Below are 17819 nucleotides of genomic sequence, written 5' to 3' on the forward strand. Positions count from 1 at the left end.
AGTGAACACATTTTCTTACTTTATGGTTCTGCTTTAAAATAATTAAACCCTGTGCGGTGTCAAGAGTTGGACTTGATGATCCTTAAGGGTCCCTTCCAACTCAGGATATTCTATGATTCTATGATTCTATGAAATCATCTATTAAAGCTCAAAGATTCCTTCACTATACAAGAAGAAACTGCTATTTGAGGTTATAATTAAGTTATCTCTAACATAATATAGGAATACATATATATATATTCAGGTTATTATAAGATACCATACTTGAAATTTTCACAATAATAATTATGGCCTTACACCTATGACTATGACTGAAGAAAGAAGTTTGCACTTGGCTATGTCAGATGAGTAATCTTGTTCTTTTTCGAGTACACAGCGCATCAAAAGCTTTAAGCTTTCTAATTTTATATAAAGCTCCACATTGTAAAGTAATGCAATGTTCATGAAAGCATCACTAGCTAAACTGAACAAAACTTTTGAAATATTTTCTTCTGAACTTTGGTAGATGTAAGAAACTGAAATTACAAAAGGAAGATTAAGAAGATTAGGTTGCTTTTTTCAATTACTAAACTTACTTTAATTTAAATGAAATCTACATTTAAATGAAATGACTTTTCTAATTAGAGAAAGTAATTGAAAATATTTGAACTGTACATCCCAGATATCTGAACTGTAAGTCTTGTCACAATGTTCTAAGAAAAGATGTACATGGAGGCTTTGTGTGGTTTAAACTAGCAAGAAAATTTGTACCTCAGTATGTGTGCAGTTCTTAACAAACCATAGATAATATAAGATTTGTTTAAGATTGTTTTATTTCATAGCTGCTAACTATGAGACTTGAATATCTTTCATTCATATATTAGACGTAACTAGTATTTTCTAGGTTTTCTTCAGTCAAATTTAAATAACAGCACTACACAGGAGATAGGATAAGAAATCAGATCAAATGGTATAGTGAAACCTTTAAGTTAAATTTTTAAGCCACTTTTAAGCTCCTTTCCTAATAGAAAATAATAATAATAATTATAAAAAAAAAAAAAAAAAACACATTTATTTCTTTACACCTACACAAACATTTTTGACATTTATACCTAAAGTCTTTTACAATCCCTGCTTCCTCAGAAGAGCCACACAAAATTACAGCTATCGAGAAGTCTGTTTTTTAGTGTTTTTATTTTTTAATATTTTGGAGTTTGTCAACTGGCATGTGGGATGGGATAGCACATCTAATACTGTCTAACGTTAGCACAAAATGCTATGAGCTGCAGATTTGCAAGTGGTTTATAAAATCGCTATCTCATTATACAGAGATGGCGAACGTGCATCAGTGGGGATTTCCTCTACACCTAGTTTAGCTGAAGTTTAATCACTAGTTGATCTGAAGTGTAAGAAATTCTTAAGATGCACATTCAGGTCTTCTTTTTACTAGATCTCTTTTAAAGAACTTTATTTTCTGAAGAATACTGTCCATGCTAAAACCTTTTACACAAAAAGACTTTCATTAATAATAGGTCATGAAAATGTTCTACAGTGCAACAAAATATCTGAGACATACAACCCTCACTGTGATGCAAGCATGGTGTTGGAAAATCTAGTCATAAAAATATTAAAGAACTAGTCTATGAATAAACATAACGCAACAAAATTGAACGTGTTATTTCATTTTCTAACATTCAGACATCAGCACGTTACTTTAGGGCTTAGTTTTAGATACTTAATCATCTATTGTTCAACTTGACTAATTGTAATCTTCTGCAGGCCCAATGTGAAATACTCTCCAGTGTCTACAAAACACTTTAAAAAAAAAAAAACAAAAAACACCACATTTATTAAGATCCTGAATAAAATGTTAAAGTGCAGCCAGTTGAATAAACAACAAACAGGATGCAATGGGTTTAAGTAATATTCTAATCAAATAACTTATTTAATTTTGTAAACAATAGAAAACAATAGCTATTTTCTCTGAGAATCAAATCATATGACTTTTACATAAAACACTATAGTGCCTAAGCCTTGTTAAAATCTCAGAGCGCAACTATGATGAATGAAACTTGTACTTTAAAAAAGAACTCTACAAACACTCATCTGTATAAGCATTTACATACATTTATGATGAAATTAGCATTACATTGCTAATTTCTTTCAAGGTACTGCCAGTTACAAAGACCAGCCAATTCAAAACTGTCAAAACTCTCTTCTATTCTAGTATGGTAACATCTTCTGTTACAGTAGGTACCACACTTCTGACAAGCAGTATTTTCTCTTTGACAGCCTTCATTTAATTTTGGCACAGGAAAGAAGTTTATGATTGTGTAACATTCACCTTCAGTCATATACCCTTCCTTAAAGGAGGACAATACTCCAAAGAAAATGGAATAATTACTGAAAATGAATACTTGAAGAATTCACAAGAATAGAGGAGAGAGAAAAGGTTATCCATACATCTTTCACAAGACAACCACTGCTAAATTACCATATGGTTTCTGTGAATCTTCAGTAAAAACTCTAGTTTCATTAACTTAGTAAGAACCCTCACCAAGTCGACATTTCAGGTATTTAGTAATTTTGAAAATACATTCAAAGGCATTTTTAATCTCCCCAAATTATACTTTATTGCCTTTCTTTTTTAAAGGTATTTCTGCCTGTATATTAAGATAAACGTTCCACCTAAGTATATATGGGTTCTGTTTTGGTTACTGCAAAAGATACCTGCAGGTTTTGCTTATGGACTTCTTAGTGACTTCTTAGTAATACACAAAATTTTTAAATACAAAACTGCTTAAAACATTTCCAGAGTTGAAACCAAATGGAGAATAAAAATTGAATAGCTTTTTTTTTTTTTTTTTTTTTACAGTAATCTCTACATTAGCAACAGTACACATAAAAACAAATTTCAAAAATCAAATTACTTTATAAAGATAAACTTAGTTATCCTTACTTAACCTCCAGGGGAGAAAGGCATTCTTGTTTCTTTGCAAATGTGACAGTCACACAGCAATGTGCCTCAGACCACATACAGTATCCATATTACAACGGGCACATTAGCTAAGAAATCCTTTATCCAGAATCCACAGTTAGGCCCCACACAGTTCATCAGGGAGGACAAATAATCCTAACTACTAGCTCCTCCTAACATAAAATTGCCCAGAAGTTAGATAACAGTTTAAGTTAAGAAACAATATTCTGCCTTGAAAGAGCTAGTGAACACAAATTACCATATGAAATGTCAGCATTTACTGCTTATTTCATAATTTTATTAATTAACAATTATTCTTTATTAAGATTATAGAATCACCCAATGAAAAAAATAAATTAATTAAGAAGTAGTTGAAGAAAGCAGCATGCTAACATGACTTTCTTTTGTAGATTTCAAGGTTAAGAGTCCATTTACTTATCCGATCTGGACTCAAGCATAACATAGCACCACAGAATTTCATGCATATAGGAGAGGAAAAAGAACCAAAACAATTATGATGTTATGATAAAGGATGTCTTGCAGAGAAACTTCCAGTCTTGAAGACAAGAAAAGGAAAAAGTGTCACTTCCACACTTCCATAGTTATTTTTTTCTTTTAATAATCGTTTGTGACTTATTTTCCATTGCAATTTTTCTGACTTGAGGCTTTAGATGTTAGAACATTTAATGAGCCAAGATGTTATCATAAAATGTAATTTAAATTACAAATACAGAACTAGGTTGTGCTGCAGACATTCTAATTCAGATCAAATGACAGATTCACTTCTGTTGAAGTAGAACAGGGGTCTTAATCATAATATACATTTATCTTCCAAAAACAGCAAAGCAATAAATACTTTCATAAGATCCCAATTCCTCCAGCTTCAGTTAGAAACAATACTGCAGGTGGGGGTACTCCTGTTACCCATTCACACCAGTACCAACCTACCTCCAGCTGGCAATCACTCCTTACCAACGCCATACGAGCCCTTTGCAATGAACCATGCATTAGCTTGTGCAGTCTTAAAATTAGCTTCCTCAACCCCATTTGCTTCAGTGCTTTATCTACAAATGGCCTGTAAATAGAGGTCAAACAGTGTTTGCTGCAGCCTGCCTCAGCACTGCATTCTGGAATAACCCAAGAGGCAGAGTCATCCTCAGATTCAAGCCTATCAAGCTTCCTTGAAAAATGGTCCTGAAAGTCAAAATTTGGCTTATTAGTAAAATTGTTCTTGATGGCTTGTCTAAGCTCCTCAACGTTCTCCTCAGAGATTTGTTCTTCACCATCACTCTCCTCTGTGCATGTTCCTGAGGATTCCTTTACGTCTGTTTCCCTATCAACTTCTTCATCCTCTGGATCATTGTCCTTAGATGGTCGAGGAGAAGGAATTTCAAACACTGGCCAGCCAATGTCAGAAAGATTTTTGATGCCCAAAACAGTTCCCATAATCCTTAGTTTTTGATTTAAGTCTTTTGTAATGTTTAACCATAGACAGAGTGCCTGCACTCTGTCTTGGAAGTCCTTTGCAGCATATTTTTCGTAGTCCTTTTGAAGAGCCTGCAGAGATGGATAAAGTGCTTCTATATACTCTAGCAGCTCCATTATCCGCTTTACTTGCTCAAACGAGACCCGCTGGCGATGGAGGTGTTCGTGGTAACTCGAGTAACCCAAAGCACTAGTTCCATGTGTTGTTTTGCAAACTCCTTCTCCTGAAGTACCATTGAGACTGGCTCCGTTTTTTACACAGGAGAAGCTTCCATAGTTCACTTTGAACGTGAGGATTTCATTGATTATGTCGGGGATAGCTTGACGGGCTGCATAGAGATAGAGGTCTTGGTCATTAATGCTCCGGCCAGCATGCCAAGCTTGCAGCTCCAGCCAGATCAGTTCATTGGATCGGTTTAGCCAGACAGAAGAGGTGCTTTCCTGTCCTCTTTGCTCCCTGTCCTTTTTCTTTGAGACTGAGGTAAGTTTTAACAAAAGCCGCAGGGTTTCAAAGAATTTTAAGCGGTCTGCTGGGCAATCAGTCCTAGAAGTCTGGCGTGCAGTTCTGGCTATTGGCATGGGCACAGAGACTGGAAGCTTAGCATTGCTACAGCCAAGGCTGAGGTAAGGCTTATTGAGATCAACATCTGGAATTGTTTTTTTTGGCAGAGACCCACCAACTGAGTCTAACATAAATGAGCACTGCACATTTTTCTTATGATCTCGTTCTGTTGTCCTTAGGGTGTCTCGGATTTTTTTTCCCTTGCTTATAGCTGTGCTCCTCCACGTTCTCAATGGGTTTCCCATTGTCTTTATGCACAGCCTGAGCTGGTACACTCATCTTTTCTGTAAAAGAAAACAAAAAAAGAGAAAGAATCTGACTACACCAACAAGAAAAATCATAATTCAATCAGTTCCCAATCACATTTCTCAGGGTGTGCATATTACACTTCTTAGTACCAATAAAACAAAATATGCAAGGGTTGAAGTACAATTAAGTCTTAGCAATTACCACTAGTATAGCAGAATCAATACTAATACCAAAGGTTTTTTTTTTTTCTCCTCTTGCTTTAACTCTGATACAGAAAGGACCTCAGAGAATTTTCCTTATACTGAGTATGTCATCTGCAGAGAACTGAGTATGATTAAAAGGAAGAGAATGTTTTCCAAGTTCATTTTCTATACAGTTGTCAAACAAGCTCCTAGATAAAAACTCAAAGTGCATTAGAAAATTATTAAGATTTCTAAAGTCAACCAGAATTAAAAATACTCAATTGTACATGCAATCTCATAAAAACTTAAGCACTCATGCATTTTGAAATCTGGCTTGAATGATCAGGTCTTGGGGAATTTTCTTAGTTCTGGGAACCCCTCTGTAGTCCTAATATACTACCTCCAGAAGCCTACTTCCCCATTCTCCCCAGACATAATAATTTGCCTTCTCCCTTACCACAAAACAGCAGCCCTTTTCTGTCTAATTGTGCAAGTACCTTCTCTTCTCTTCCTTGTCTCTCCGCAGCAGCAGCAGCCCTTACTACTTTTCTACAGCACTAACAAACGTATTTCAATCTGGGCTTTGCCAGAAAGAACTACTTGGTAAGTATTGGAAGTATTAAAGAGTTGTTCTCTTTCTCTTAAAGATGACGAGAGAAGCATCTATATGCAGACTAGCTGCAGTCCAGGGATCAGCAGCTGGAACAAACCAAGCTGGTCACACTCCACACTCCCCTCACTCCCCCAGGGCCCCTACTTATTCAGGGACAGAAAAGACCTACAGAATGATGGCTGAATACTCTGTCTTCTTTTCACTGTTCACTGTGTGATTCTAAGGATTATGTGCTGCACATGACTCATTCCCCACTCTAGAAGTAAGAACTTCCTTACGATCTTCACTACTGTGCTCCTAACTATCATATCAATTAATATCAGTAATAGCAATAAGATTGTTTGCAAAACAGTCCTATTTAGTGGAAGAATAATATTATTCCCTTTCTACGGATGGAAAAGCATGACAGAGGAAAATCAGTGAAGCCACCACATTTCTGGGTACCAAAAATGGAAAGAGCTATTGCTCAACATTACAGAACATTGAGCACTTTTGTGTTCAAAGCTTCTTGACTTCCATTGCACCTCAAATTCCCAACACTTTTGCAAGCAACATCACTGGAACTCTAGCTGCTTCTGGGAAAAAAAATAAAAATAATAATAATCACACATTAAGTGATCATTTCATCAACACAAACATCATTTGTGTTACTGGTCTAGCATCACAAAACTTCTCATGGCAGAGTGCTGTTATCCTATGATGCACTTCACTGCTTTAATTATCAGATCACCCTCCATTCTTGTTTCATTTGCTACATATGTTCCAGTATCTGCCACACAAGAAGGTACAGTCCAGTTTTCTTCATTTCAAAATTCCACTCAATCTCTGTTCAGTTAAGACAGCAGTTCTCTGGAAAAGAATTGATGTGATAACGCAGCTCAAAGACTATCAAAATGTATGCAGACAAAGGAATTGTATTAAGGTTGCAGAGCTGTCTGAAACAAAAGCAAATGTAGAGGTATGTGGACAAAACACTTTCCTCCAAATATATCACATACACCAGACAATACTGTATACCTGTGATCTTCAGAAAAAGCTAATAACAAACCCTTCAGTAGCTTAGGTACTCTTATGATGAATAATTTCTAGAATGTTACAAAAGTCTTCAAAGTACAGTAACAACTCAGGAAATACAAATGAATGGTACAGCCATTTACACAGAACATGCTAACTGAAGAGTGCAGAGACAGAAATATTCAGCCTCTGACGGGGACCTGAAAAGAGAAAACACCTCAAGGATTTAAGTCATACCACAGTGATAGTGATCAGACCTCCTTTTGGTAACAGCAGCGATAGATGTCAATCATTTGAGCTTCTTCAAACTCTAGATCTGTTCAGAAGGAGAAGAAGTACACATATGTAAAGAAATCTAAGTTTGCACAGCTTCATTAGAAAAGGAGGAGAACACCTGCTTACTATAAAACAGTGAAAACACAGATCTGGACCATCAGTCCTCCAAAGCAGATATACTGAAAGAAAAGCATCCCACACAACTGATGACTAAGAGCATGGGTCCCCAGATCCTGCAGCTAGACTTAAGGGCAGAAAAGACAAGTGGTGAAAATAATAAGAAAAAAAAATGTCTCTATCTATGTGCAATTTAGAATTCCATTTTATGAATTATTTAATCTTTCTAATTTAGCCTGCAATTCAAATTTAGAAAATTAGAAAGCAGTCCCTGCTGAAAAAAGCTTTTAGGTTCCTCTCTGGCTAACATTAGAGGCTAGGCCAGGTAGGGCAAACGAGTCTTAGAAAAGCACACCCTCTCCATTTCCAAGCATGGCATACCTGGAAGCTCATGCTGCCAGGGGCTGGGGTTGGAGAAGGGGTTCTCACCAGTTAGCAGAGAATGATCCTTCAGCTAAGAGCAGGAAACCTCATGCAACACACATCCAGGCAAAACAAATTCTGACATTTTCTAACATCTCTGTTCAGAGGCTTACAGAGATCCACCAGCTAATTCCACATTTAAGAACACGTTCCTAGTTTAAGGGAAAAACCCTAAATAAATCAGGCATTCTGCCAAAGGATCAAACTCAGGATAAGGTTTGCTGGTGAAGACAGTAACTTTTATTAGCCCAATGGGTAACTGGGAAATCCAGACAAGTCTTTGGCATGCTACCACTTCTTAAGGTCTAAAATAAAAGCAGGAGGCATCAAAGCTAAATAAAGTTGAACACAATATCATTACAGACTTCTTCTGAGATACCATCTATTTTACCCTTCTTTCCTTATCCTTAAGCCATTATAATAGCATAACTGGTAGGGTTTACTACCCCACCAGTATGGCATCATTATGGACAAAAACAAGGGACCACCAAAACCAGAAATTTAAATACACACTACACTACTCCTAATCTGATCTGCTTTTCTTCAGTCATCTTCCCCTCCACTTTCTACTCTGCACCCATCTTTCCAATCCCCACCAACTCCTGCCCTGTCTACCCAGCTACTTCTGCCACACCTCACCCCATTCAAACTCCTCCTGCTGGCGATGAGCAGCTCTCCATCCTGTTCTCCACGTTCCCTAAACGTGCTCTCATTCTTCACAGTTCCGGCTCAGATGCCCTCTACAAGTTATTCTGATAGTTTCTTTCTCCACATTGCCTACACCCAACAGTTAAGAGCACAAAAATATGTCTCAGCTTTCTAGTCCAGGGCATGAACAAAGCCCAGAATGCTGCAGAGACGCTATTTAAGTTCCTGGAAAGTTTCTGCTTGAAGACCAGAGCTTGCCTAAGTCTGGCAATCTCCTATGGCACACGTGAATGGATATTTTTTATTCACATTTTAATCACATATCCCTAAGAGTTAATATATATTCAACTAACCTGTTGCTTGGAAATAGAATTCAGTAGATGTTTTCCTCAGAAGGATTAGCTCAGAAAAGTAGCTGGGTAAAGAAAACTGTCCAACCTTAACCTTACAATCTTAAAAAGCCATTACAAACCCTGTTTTCAGCTGTTAATGAGCAAATTAATATTGGGGTGACCTGCCACATTGCCCCCTTCCACTCTCCATATCTAAAAAAGTACAATTTAATCCTCACCAGAGTTGTACCATACCCCCCACAGGATTGGGGTAGGCCACAAGATGCATAATAGCACTTAACTCTGAAAAAGAAAATCTCTTCTGAAGGATATAAGGAAGAAAGAAAAAACACCAAGTTATGGAATAGGAAAGCATAAAGATCCTGGTTCTCACTGAAAGCCTAAAGAAGAGAAGTAATTGGAGTGGTGCATAGTAAACAGGGCAGTTACTTGTACTTTAAAATCACCACTTGCATTGCTATAAAAACTAAAAGCCTGGCACAGAAAAAGCAGAGACTTGCAGAAGGGGAAGAGAATTTCATGGTTAAGGCAAATGACTGCCATTCTAGAAAACTGAATTCTATTCCTGACTAGCTAAATTTTGTGAAAAATGCAGCTTAACTCAAGCTTTTCAAAAAGGCATTCACTAAAAAGAGCTGCTCAGCTTCAGGTCTCAGTTGTGAATACACCAAGTATTTGCAGCTGAAGTAATCTGGAGCTCTGCTTTCAATATAGAAGATGCTATTAAATAACCCAATAGTCAGGCATGAGGGAGTAGAGCTGGCTGCATCTCAGATCAACCAGCCAAAACCAGAAGCAACCATAATTCTGGGGATAATTTGTTTCTATATGCAAGATACTCATGAGCAACTTAACAGTCTATTTGTTTATTAGTATTTCATTCAGAAACCATCTGATTTGCTTATAATCTTGGAATTTTCAATGCTATGATAGGTCTACAAGAGCACCTGCAGAAGATGTGATCAGTAAGTTATTTTTTAAGCATTTTGCATACATACATCTTCAAATATTTTCGTTTTAAAATGTTGCTAGTTCTCCATTTGTCTTACAATACAAGGTAGCACTGAGAAACTTTATAGTGTCATATCCATATATCCAGGATCAAACCATAATTCAACATTTTTAGCATAGGAACTGCTTCTTACAAATACAGTGTTACAAATACCCCTTACACTGATTTTATTTCAGCTATTTATACATCTTTCTTTGAATAGCTATCAAGTACAACAGCAGACAACATAAAAAAGTAACTCAGAAACAGCTTTGCTCCTGGAAACAGAAAGCTACTAAGAGATCTGCTATAGAATTCATTGAAACTGATTTTACATATTACATTTACATCTACTCAAATGCTGCTGTGTCAGACAGCAGTACCAAACCCTCACTGGTTACTAACTACAGACATTAGCTAGCACCAGCCTAAGCCAGCACCCATCTAAGACTAAGAGTACTGCCGAGCGTATTAAATTGCATTCCACACCACAGCTGGCACTGCTGTGAGGAGACAATGGCCCTAAAAGCTAAGAAAGACAAGCAGCAAGAATGCATGCTCTGCATCTGCAAGAAAGGAGAAAGATGAAAGTGGTTAGCAGAGATGAAAAACACAGACATACCCCAACCTCACCAACGCTGAGGTAGATTAGAAAAGGATCGACTTAGTACTTTGATGGCAAAAAAATTTTGAAGACCATGTAAAATAAATGAAAACCCCATTCCATTCTGAACTTACAATCTAGTTGCCATGTCTTCTAAACCACTTAAGTTTATATTTTTAAACTTATTATGCTCCTTCAGTATTCATCTTCACTTTCCCTCCCCACCAAAAGAGACTAAAAAAAAAGTAAGTTAAAAACATTGTAATTCATTATTAGACATCCAAAGTGCCCTAATACTTGTATATTCATCGATCCTAACAAAGCCCAGGCACAATCATCTACCAATTGCTTCAAAATATGTTTATGTTATTAAATAAAGAGATGACACAGACTCAAATGCATCTGAGAATTCTGCAATAAATATTAAAATCAATGGTATAACTGTATGAGTTCCTACTAGTAATTTTCTTGCAGTTTTAAAATATAGGCTTAACTTAATTAGTAAAGCAAGTTCAGCTGTACTAAGAGACATTGGGTTACAAGTACCATTAACACCGCATGAGGTAGGTAGGCTTTATGACTAAGCAACAATTGACTGGCGAGAGGGAGCACACCACAGGCTCCCTGTGATCTTAAAGAGCTCACTGAAAAAAAAAAAAAAAAAAAAAAGGCAACTGATCAAAAGGAGAAAGTAGAAACCTATCCCTTTTTAAATCAATCTGAAATACAATGAAGTAGAGAGATGCAATAGACAGTATAATGATGCACATACTCATCTCCTGCTAGTATCCTATGGAATGTCATTTCAAATATAGAACTTAATTTTATACCTTTATTAAGGGACCCAACACTAGCTGCATCCACAAACACATGGCAGCATGTGAGAAGCAGCAATTTTTAAGGTATTAAAAAAAGACAACTAAAATTACACCTACTACAAAACAACTACTTTCAGAGTACTGAGTCCATTCCCATTTTTTCAATCACAGTCACAACAGAAATCACCACATAGGTGGCCATAATTGCCTCTCTTCTTAAAGTAAGAAATTCGTGGTCTTCAATTTCTTACACAAATTCTCTTTTCTGCTTCCTATTTTTCATCACACATGTGCATGTAAAGACAAAGAAACAAAGCATGTGAGCAAGTTTGCATTTGGAAGAGTGAAAGGAAATTAAACATGGCAGTGACAAAGAATAGATTACGACATATGGAACATGTACAGAACAAAGAAGGATATAGGAACCAACAACTTCCCTACAAAAGAAACTCACCAGTTTATCTGAATCGATGCAGACTGAGATGTAGTTGTAAAAAAAAAAAAGGCAAGAAAAGTGTGTTTAGGATCCCATCAGCTAAAAGAGCTGATGACTAAAAGTTACTGTTATTTGTGCACAGGGACAGGATCTGAGTCAGAAAGAATGAAAGAAACAAAAGAGTAAACAGCACCCAACTGTAATCACTGCCCATCCAAAACGACAGATCCTTGTTTTTCTATTTAGCTTCTGATTACAGCATTCACTTCATGTGAATGTGTATACTACATTATGGCTGCAGTTTTTCATGTGCTATCAAGCACAAAATGAGGCCATTCAAAGATGTGCAACGGCATCACTCCCTCAAAATGTTAATCATTTAAATAATCTCAACTTAAAATACTCCCTTTATTTAAAATTCTAATAACATTATTTTAATAATGCTTTTTTTTTTTTTTTTCATCAACAACTTTTGCTCTGTAGTTCTGTACCACCACAATTTTCGTATCATTCCCAATCACACTTTGTGCCACTTAGGACACAGAATCATAAGAGTTATAAAAGACGTTTAAGATCACCTGGTCCAACCACCCCCCTACCACCAGTGTCACCACTAACCCATGTCCCCAAGCACCACGTCCAGCCTCTCCCTGAGCACCCCCAGGGACGGTGACTCCACCACCTCCCTGGGCAACCCGTCCCAGTGCCTGACTGCTCTTTCTGAGTAGAAATGTCTCCTCACTGCCAACCTGAACCTCCCCTGGCACAACTTGAGGCCATTCCCTCCTGTCCTATCGCTAGTTACCTGTGAGAAGAGGCTGACCCCCAGCTCCCCACGCCTTCCCTTCAGGTACCTGTAGAGAGCAATAAGGTCTCGCCCTGAGCCTCCACCACTCCAGACTGAACACCCCCAGTTCCCTCAGCCACTCCTCACAGGACTTGTGCTCCAGGCCTTGCACCAGCTTCATAGCCCTGCTCCGGGCATGCTCCAGGGCCTCGATGTCCTTCTTGCACTGAGGGTCCCAAAACTGAACACAGTACTCGAGGTGCAGCCTCACCAGAGCAGAGTACAGGGCGACAATCACCTCCCTGCTCCTGCTGGCTGCGCTATTCCTGATACCAGCCAGGATGCTGCTGGCCTTCTTGGCCACCTGGACACACTGCTGGCTCACGTTCAGGTGAGCATCAGTCAGCATCCCCAGCTCCTTTTCCTCTGCATAGCTTTAGAGCCACTCTGCCCCAAGACTGTAGCGCTGCATGGGGTTGTTGTGGCTAAAGTACAAGAAACAGCCCTTTCTTATATATCTCAATTTCATAAATTCTCCAGTTTGTTTCAAAATAGAACATTCTCCTTATTCCTGATCCTTGATTATGACTGAATTTCTGTGACTATTCAGTAAGCAATTTGCTTTCTTGCTCTGAAATACTGGAGGATGGCAGTTTGTTCAGCTGCCTTACAGCTGCTTCCACTCTCCCTGGAAGATAAACCAAAGTATCTTTCAATTAAGGTAACTCTTGCTTATGTAATCAACAGAAACCTTCATTTCATAGATTTTGCCAGAAAAAAATTAACATCTCTGGAAAGGATGTGATTACTGTTTCATAAATTTTCTGATTCTCTCTCTCTCTCTCTCTCTCTTTTTTTTTTTTTTTTTTTTTAAACACAAGCAGGGAAGAGGAAGGATGAGGTCTGTTTGCAATGAGTCTTTCTGCATGTAAGGTAACCTGCTCTTGGGAAAGAAAAGGAAGATATAACAGGTTCTACTGTTTTTATTAATATAATTTTCTTAAATATTTAAATTTATTAAAACACGAATAAAAATAATATTAGCATTTGGCAATGATAATTGTATGTTATGAACTTTTTTTCCTTCAACAAGTACATAGAATTCTGAAATAGACCAAGAGAGATGTTCTCAGTGTTCATTTGCCAAAGAACTTTTCTTTTTTAATTTTTAACTTTTATAGACCTTGGTACTTCATAGTGTGTATATATCTAAAGTGTTTTGCTACTTCTGATGTAGAGTAAGTCACTTTCAACTAACTGGAAGACAGAAAAGAATTTACTAGATGCAAACACAAATAGAAAGCAGAAAAAGAACAGCATAACCCATTCTTTTATTTAAGTATAAGAATCTTGCGAGGTTAGGAGTCAAATGGACTCTTTATTTATTTATTTTATTTGTATTTCCTACAGTAACAGGGAAGAGGCAAGAGAGGGATTGAAAACCCATGATTTAAAGTGTTAGCATTCAAATGTCCAAACTGAAGCTTCAATGCCCACTTGCTGGATTTTCATTCTTTAACGTTATGACATTTGCCCAGACATGCAGTTTCCTAAAGGCTAAGTTTGGCTAATAATGTTGCAGATTATTTTCGTATACGACTCTGAAAATGCTCAACTTAGATTTACAGAAAAATATCGCAGCTTGTGAAGCACTTCAAAAACAGAAGGCTGAAAATGCATGATTTAAACTATCTTCAGTGCCTGCACTTTGGCAGTCCCATTACCTAGACAAATGGGTCTTAGGGAAGAATAGATTCTTAAGATTTCATGTTTATTTGTCAGTTTTTACTACCAGCTTCTCAGTTTCCAAGCTTCCTCCTTAGGAAGCAGCAACTGATTTAAGTTTCCTTCTATTTCAAGCACTACTGCCCATTCAGGGTTTTGTGCCCCAACCCATGGGTCCTTCTCAGCTCCATCCAGAAAGAGAACCCTTTGGTTCACCTCCCGTGACCTTGGAAACAAGAGTTTAATAAATATGTATAGTAGGCATGAGATCATTTACAATAAATAATTAGATTAAAACAACATTGGATTTAATATATGACATCTGCCCCTAAGTGAAACAAAGGGGTTTTTATAAAAACCTTCATAGGATCAAGAGACCGTTATATAGAAAACAAACTAATACGGACGTTTTCTAGAACTGGCCAAGATCTTATAATCTGCATGAGCATGCTGCAGTTGTAGAGGAGAACAACGTATCCAATAAAAGGACTAAGAATTCACAATTTCAGGTTGAAAGTTCACCTGCAGGTATTGTTTCAAGAATTCTCAGTACACACCCTCATGCTTTCTGCCAGAATTGCTGCTTTTTTGTTGCGTTCATGGAACATGAAGAAAATCATTACAAGCTTGAGGAAATTTAAGGTTCACATTTATTAGACATTTCCAAAGGGCTTTGCCAGGAGAGTAATTATGACTAGTGACAAAAGGACAATACACATGGTATTATCCAAGTGGCGTTTACCACTTTTTGTTTATGAGTGTTCAAGTTAAGTCTGCTATCTCCTGCTCCTATGATGTTTGAGTTATCCTGATTCAGGACTTCAACTCTCACTTAGGGTGAGAAAGCAGGCTAAGAGAAAAAGAAGCATTAAGTTCTCCTCAAAGCAAAGGGTGGAGGTGTAAAAACAGCATCTTGTGTTTATGCTTGGTTAGGAGGGTAGTACCAAAAGGCAAATGTCTTTCACCTGGTCTTCTACTTTGAATTGCTGTTCCTGATACTAAATGAGCCACAGAGTCCTCTAGTATCCACCATGCATATGATCAGGTCTTCTTTTACAGGGGACACACGTTAAAACCGCTGGACCCCTTACCAAGTAATCCAGTTAACCATAAAGCTTTAGGGTACCAGTTCTGTAAAAAAAGAATTTATGCTAAATAAAATTATTGATCAAAATGCATTGAGATCAGAAATAAACAAACTGAAATATAAGTCGTCTTGACTAAGCAAGTACTTAATAGCTTGCGATCAACTATGAAAGTGCTTCCCTTTGTAGCCTCCAATACATCTCTAGTCTTCAGTGCTTTGGATATGCCTTAATTTTAGAGGAAAAGAGAACTTGAGGAAATTGATAAGGGTAAGAGAGTGGGATAGACAGAGGTTTTGCTTCAAGTTTCATGCACTCCTTATTCACAAAACAGGAGACAGGGACAATGTTCTTTACGTAGTCTAAAAACTTCAGTAAGAAAGCATCACTGAACTAACATTTCAAAACATCCCAGTCAAAAAAAAAAAAAAAAGAACAAATAAAAACAGGGAAGAGACACTTGTGTCTTATGAGCAACTCTGAAATTAATTTATTAGCTTAAAAATGTAAACCCCATGAGTCTTGTGGTAGAGAATAAATCATTCAGAAACTAGTTTAAACAGATTTTATAGTATCAGGGGCTTTTGTTGTTGTTGTTTGTTTGTTTTCAGTATTAAATGCTAGTTGGTATGCCCAAAATTAAAGAAAGAAACAAACTCCGGAGACACAGGAAAGCAAGTCCCTAATGCCCCAAATCCTTTCAGTTGTCTAAATAAAGAAAAAACACTACATTGAACGTGTTACATGCCAGTGTCTGCAAAGTTACCTCAAATTTACTTTTGAAATGGATTTGTTAAATTAACTTAACCCCTAAATTAATTCTCTTACTGAATTAAAAACACTTCAATCTGAGTAAAAGCATCTGCATACACATTCAAAGTCAATTAAATTGTCCATTCTGAAGAGTTTTTATTTATTTTTATTTTTTTAAATACAAAATACATTTTCTGAGATCACACATATAGGCAAAGTTAAACTAAATGAACTATGAACTTTCCAGAAAATATTCTACAGCATACAGCACTAACCAATTTATCCAAGAATAACAACATTTACACATATTTTAAGATGTTCACGGCAACCAAGATCAGAATTTTATTATTCAGGAAACATGAACCATTCACTCACAAGCAGAAAGTTAAAGAACTTGCTCCAAAACCTTCAAATCTATTAGCAAGGATAATCAACAGCTCCCTATTTCTCTTAAAAGTATCAATCTTCAATACACACTCAGCATTGAAGACTAAATAAATAGTATAATTTATAGTTCTTTCTAGTAACGCAGTTTTCTGATTAGAAATTAACCTTTTTTTTTTTTTCAAAAAAAAAAAAAGCACAGAATTACAAGAAAATCACAGAAAGAAAAATTATTAAATCATATACCAAAAATAAGGTCAATGTTGCATTAGAAGAGTTTAATTTAGCCAAAAAGCACAATTAAAAGCCAATAAAAGGAGCTTAATAATTCCAATGACTACACGGTTAACTGTCAAATATTAGATTTCTCTTCAATTTAGTCTATAGAAAAAATCTTTTGGTGAATTTTCACTTAATGGTGACATTACTCAGAGGTTGTCTGAAGTGGAAGGGAACGAAGACCTTTGGAAGATGTTTGCATGGGCCTTTTTACTATCAACTTGCACTCAACAACTCTACTCTTTTAAGAATAGACTGTATTCCCTTACTTATGCTAAACCATTGATTTTCTTCACTTTGAAAATGTAATTCTTCCAAGTAAATACTCTCTGATAATGTTCTCTGTTTTATATGAAGCAATTTTTAAAAATTGCTTCCAAAATATTAATTGGCAATAGCCTTTCTGCCATAATAAGTTTGGCAAATAACCTTGTTTAACATAAATAAAAACAAGCAAACAAAGAAAGTACCTTAAACCTACTCTGTATGAAAATATTGAACATATAATCTGATAAAAAAGTGGTATTTGGTATCCATTATAAGCCCAGCAAAACTATTAAAACTGCCAGATTTTTTCCCTTCCCCCTCCCCCCCCCCTTGGAAGAGTAGCTTGAAAAGATTTAGCTACCGCATGTGTTTGCTTATTTTTTAAATAATAATAATAATAATAATAAAAACAATTACCACATTTTGTATTTGAGGAAAAGAATATTTAAAATCTTAAAATCCACATTTCAACCTAAAACTGTTTTATTTAGAAGTAGGTATCATTACCTAGTAACATTAGGAAAGAACATTTCTGAAGTATCTTTTGTTTGTTTTTTTTCCTAGATACAACTTTATGGCTAATACTTGGGCAAAAGCAAACAGCGCAAAGTTTATTGCCTCAGTAACATTAAAGTGCAAAATAATCAGTTTAACCACTCTCATGATGATTTTTCTTCTTACACCCAAATTAATCTTTCTTTGTTGCAGTATGTGAGGTCTGCTTTCACTTATTTTCACCCTCCTTTCACTGTGTATCTCAGAGACTGGCTCCATCTTCTGTATATTTTCTTTTTTTAGGTAACAAAGGCTAT

At 36.5% G+C, this 17819-nt stretch overlaps 1 protein-coding gene across 1 annotated transcript in view; it reads right to left on the reverse strand.

The window, feature by feature from the left end:
• Positions 1-17819, reverse strand: part of MAP3K4 (mitogen-activated protein kinase kinase kinase 4) — a 72251-nt gene that overhangs the window by 40545 nt on the left and 13887 nt on the right. The window contains 2 exon segments of the mRNA XM_032184124.1: positions 3905-5203; positions 5205-5287. Of these exon segments, the coding sequence (XP_032040015.1) occupies positions 3905-5203; positions 5205-5287 (1382 nt within the window).

The sequence above is a fragment of the Aythya fuligula genome, chromosome 3 (genome assembly GCF_009819795.1).
Source record: "Aythya fuligula isolate bAytFul2 chromosome 3, bAytFul2.pri, whole genome shotgun sequence".
NCBI lineage: Eukaryota > Metazoa > Chordata > Aves > Anseriformes > Anatidae > Aythya > Aythya fuligula.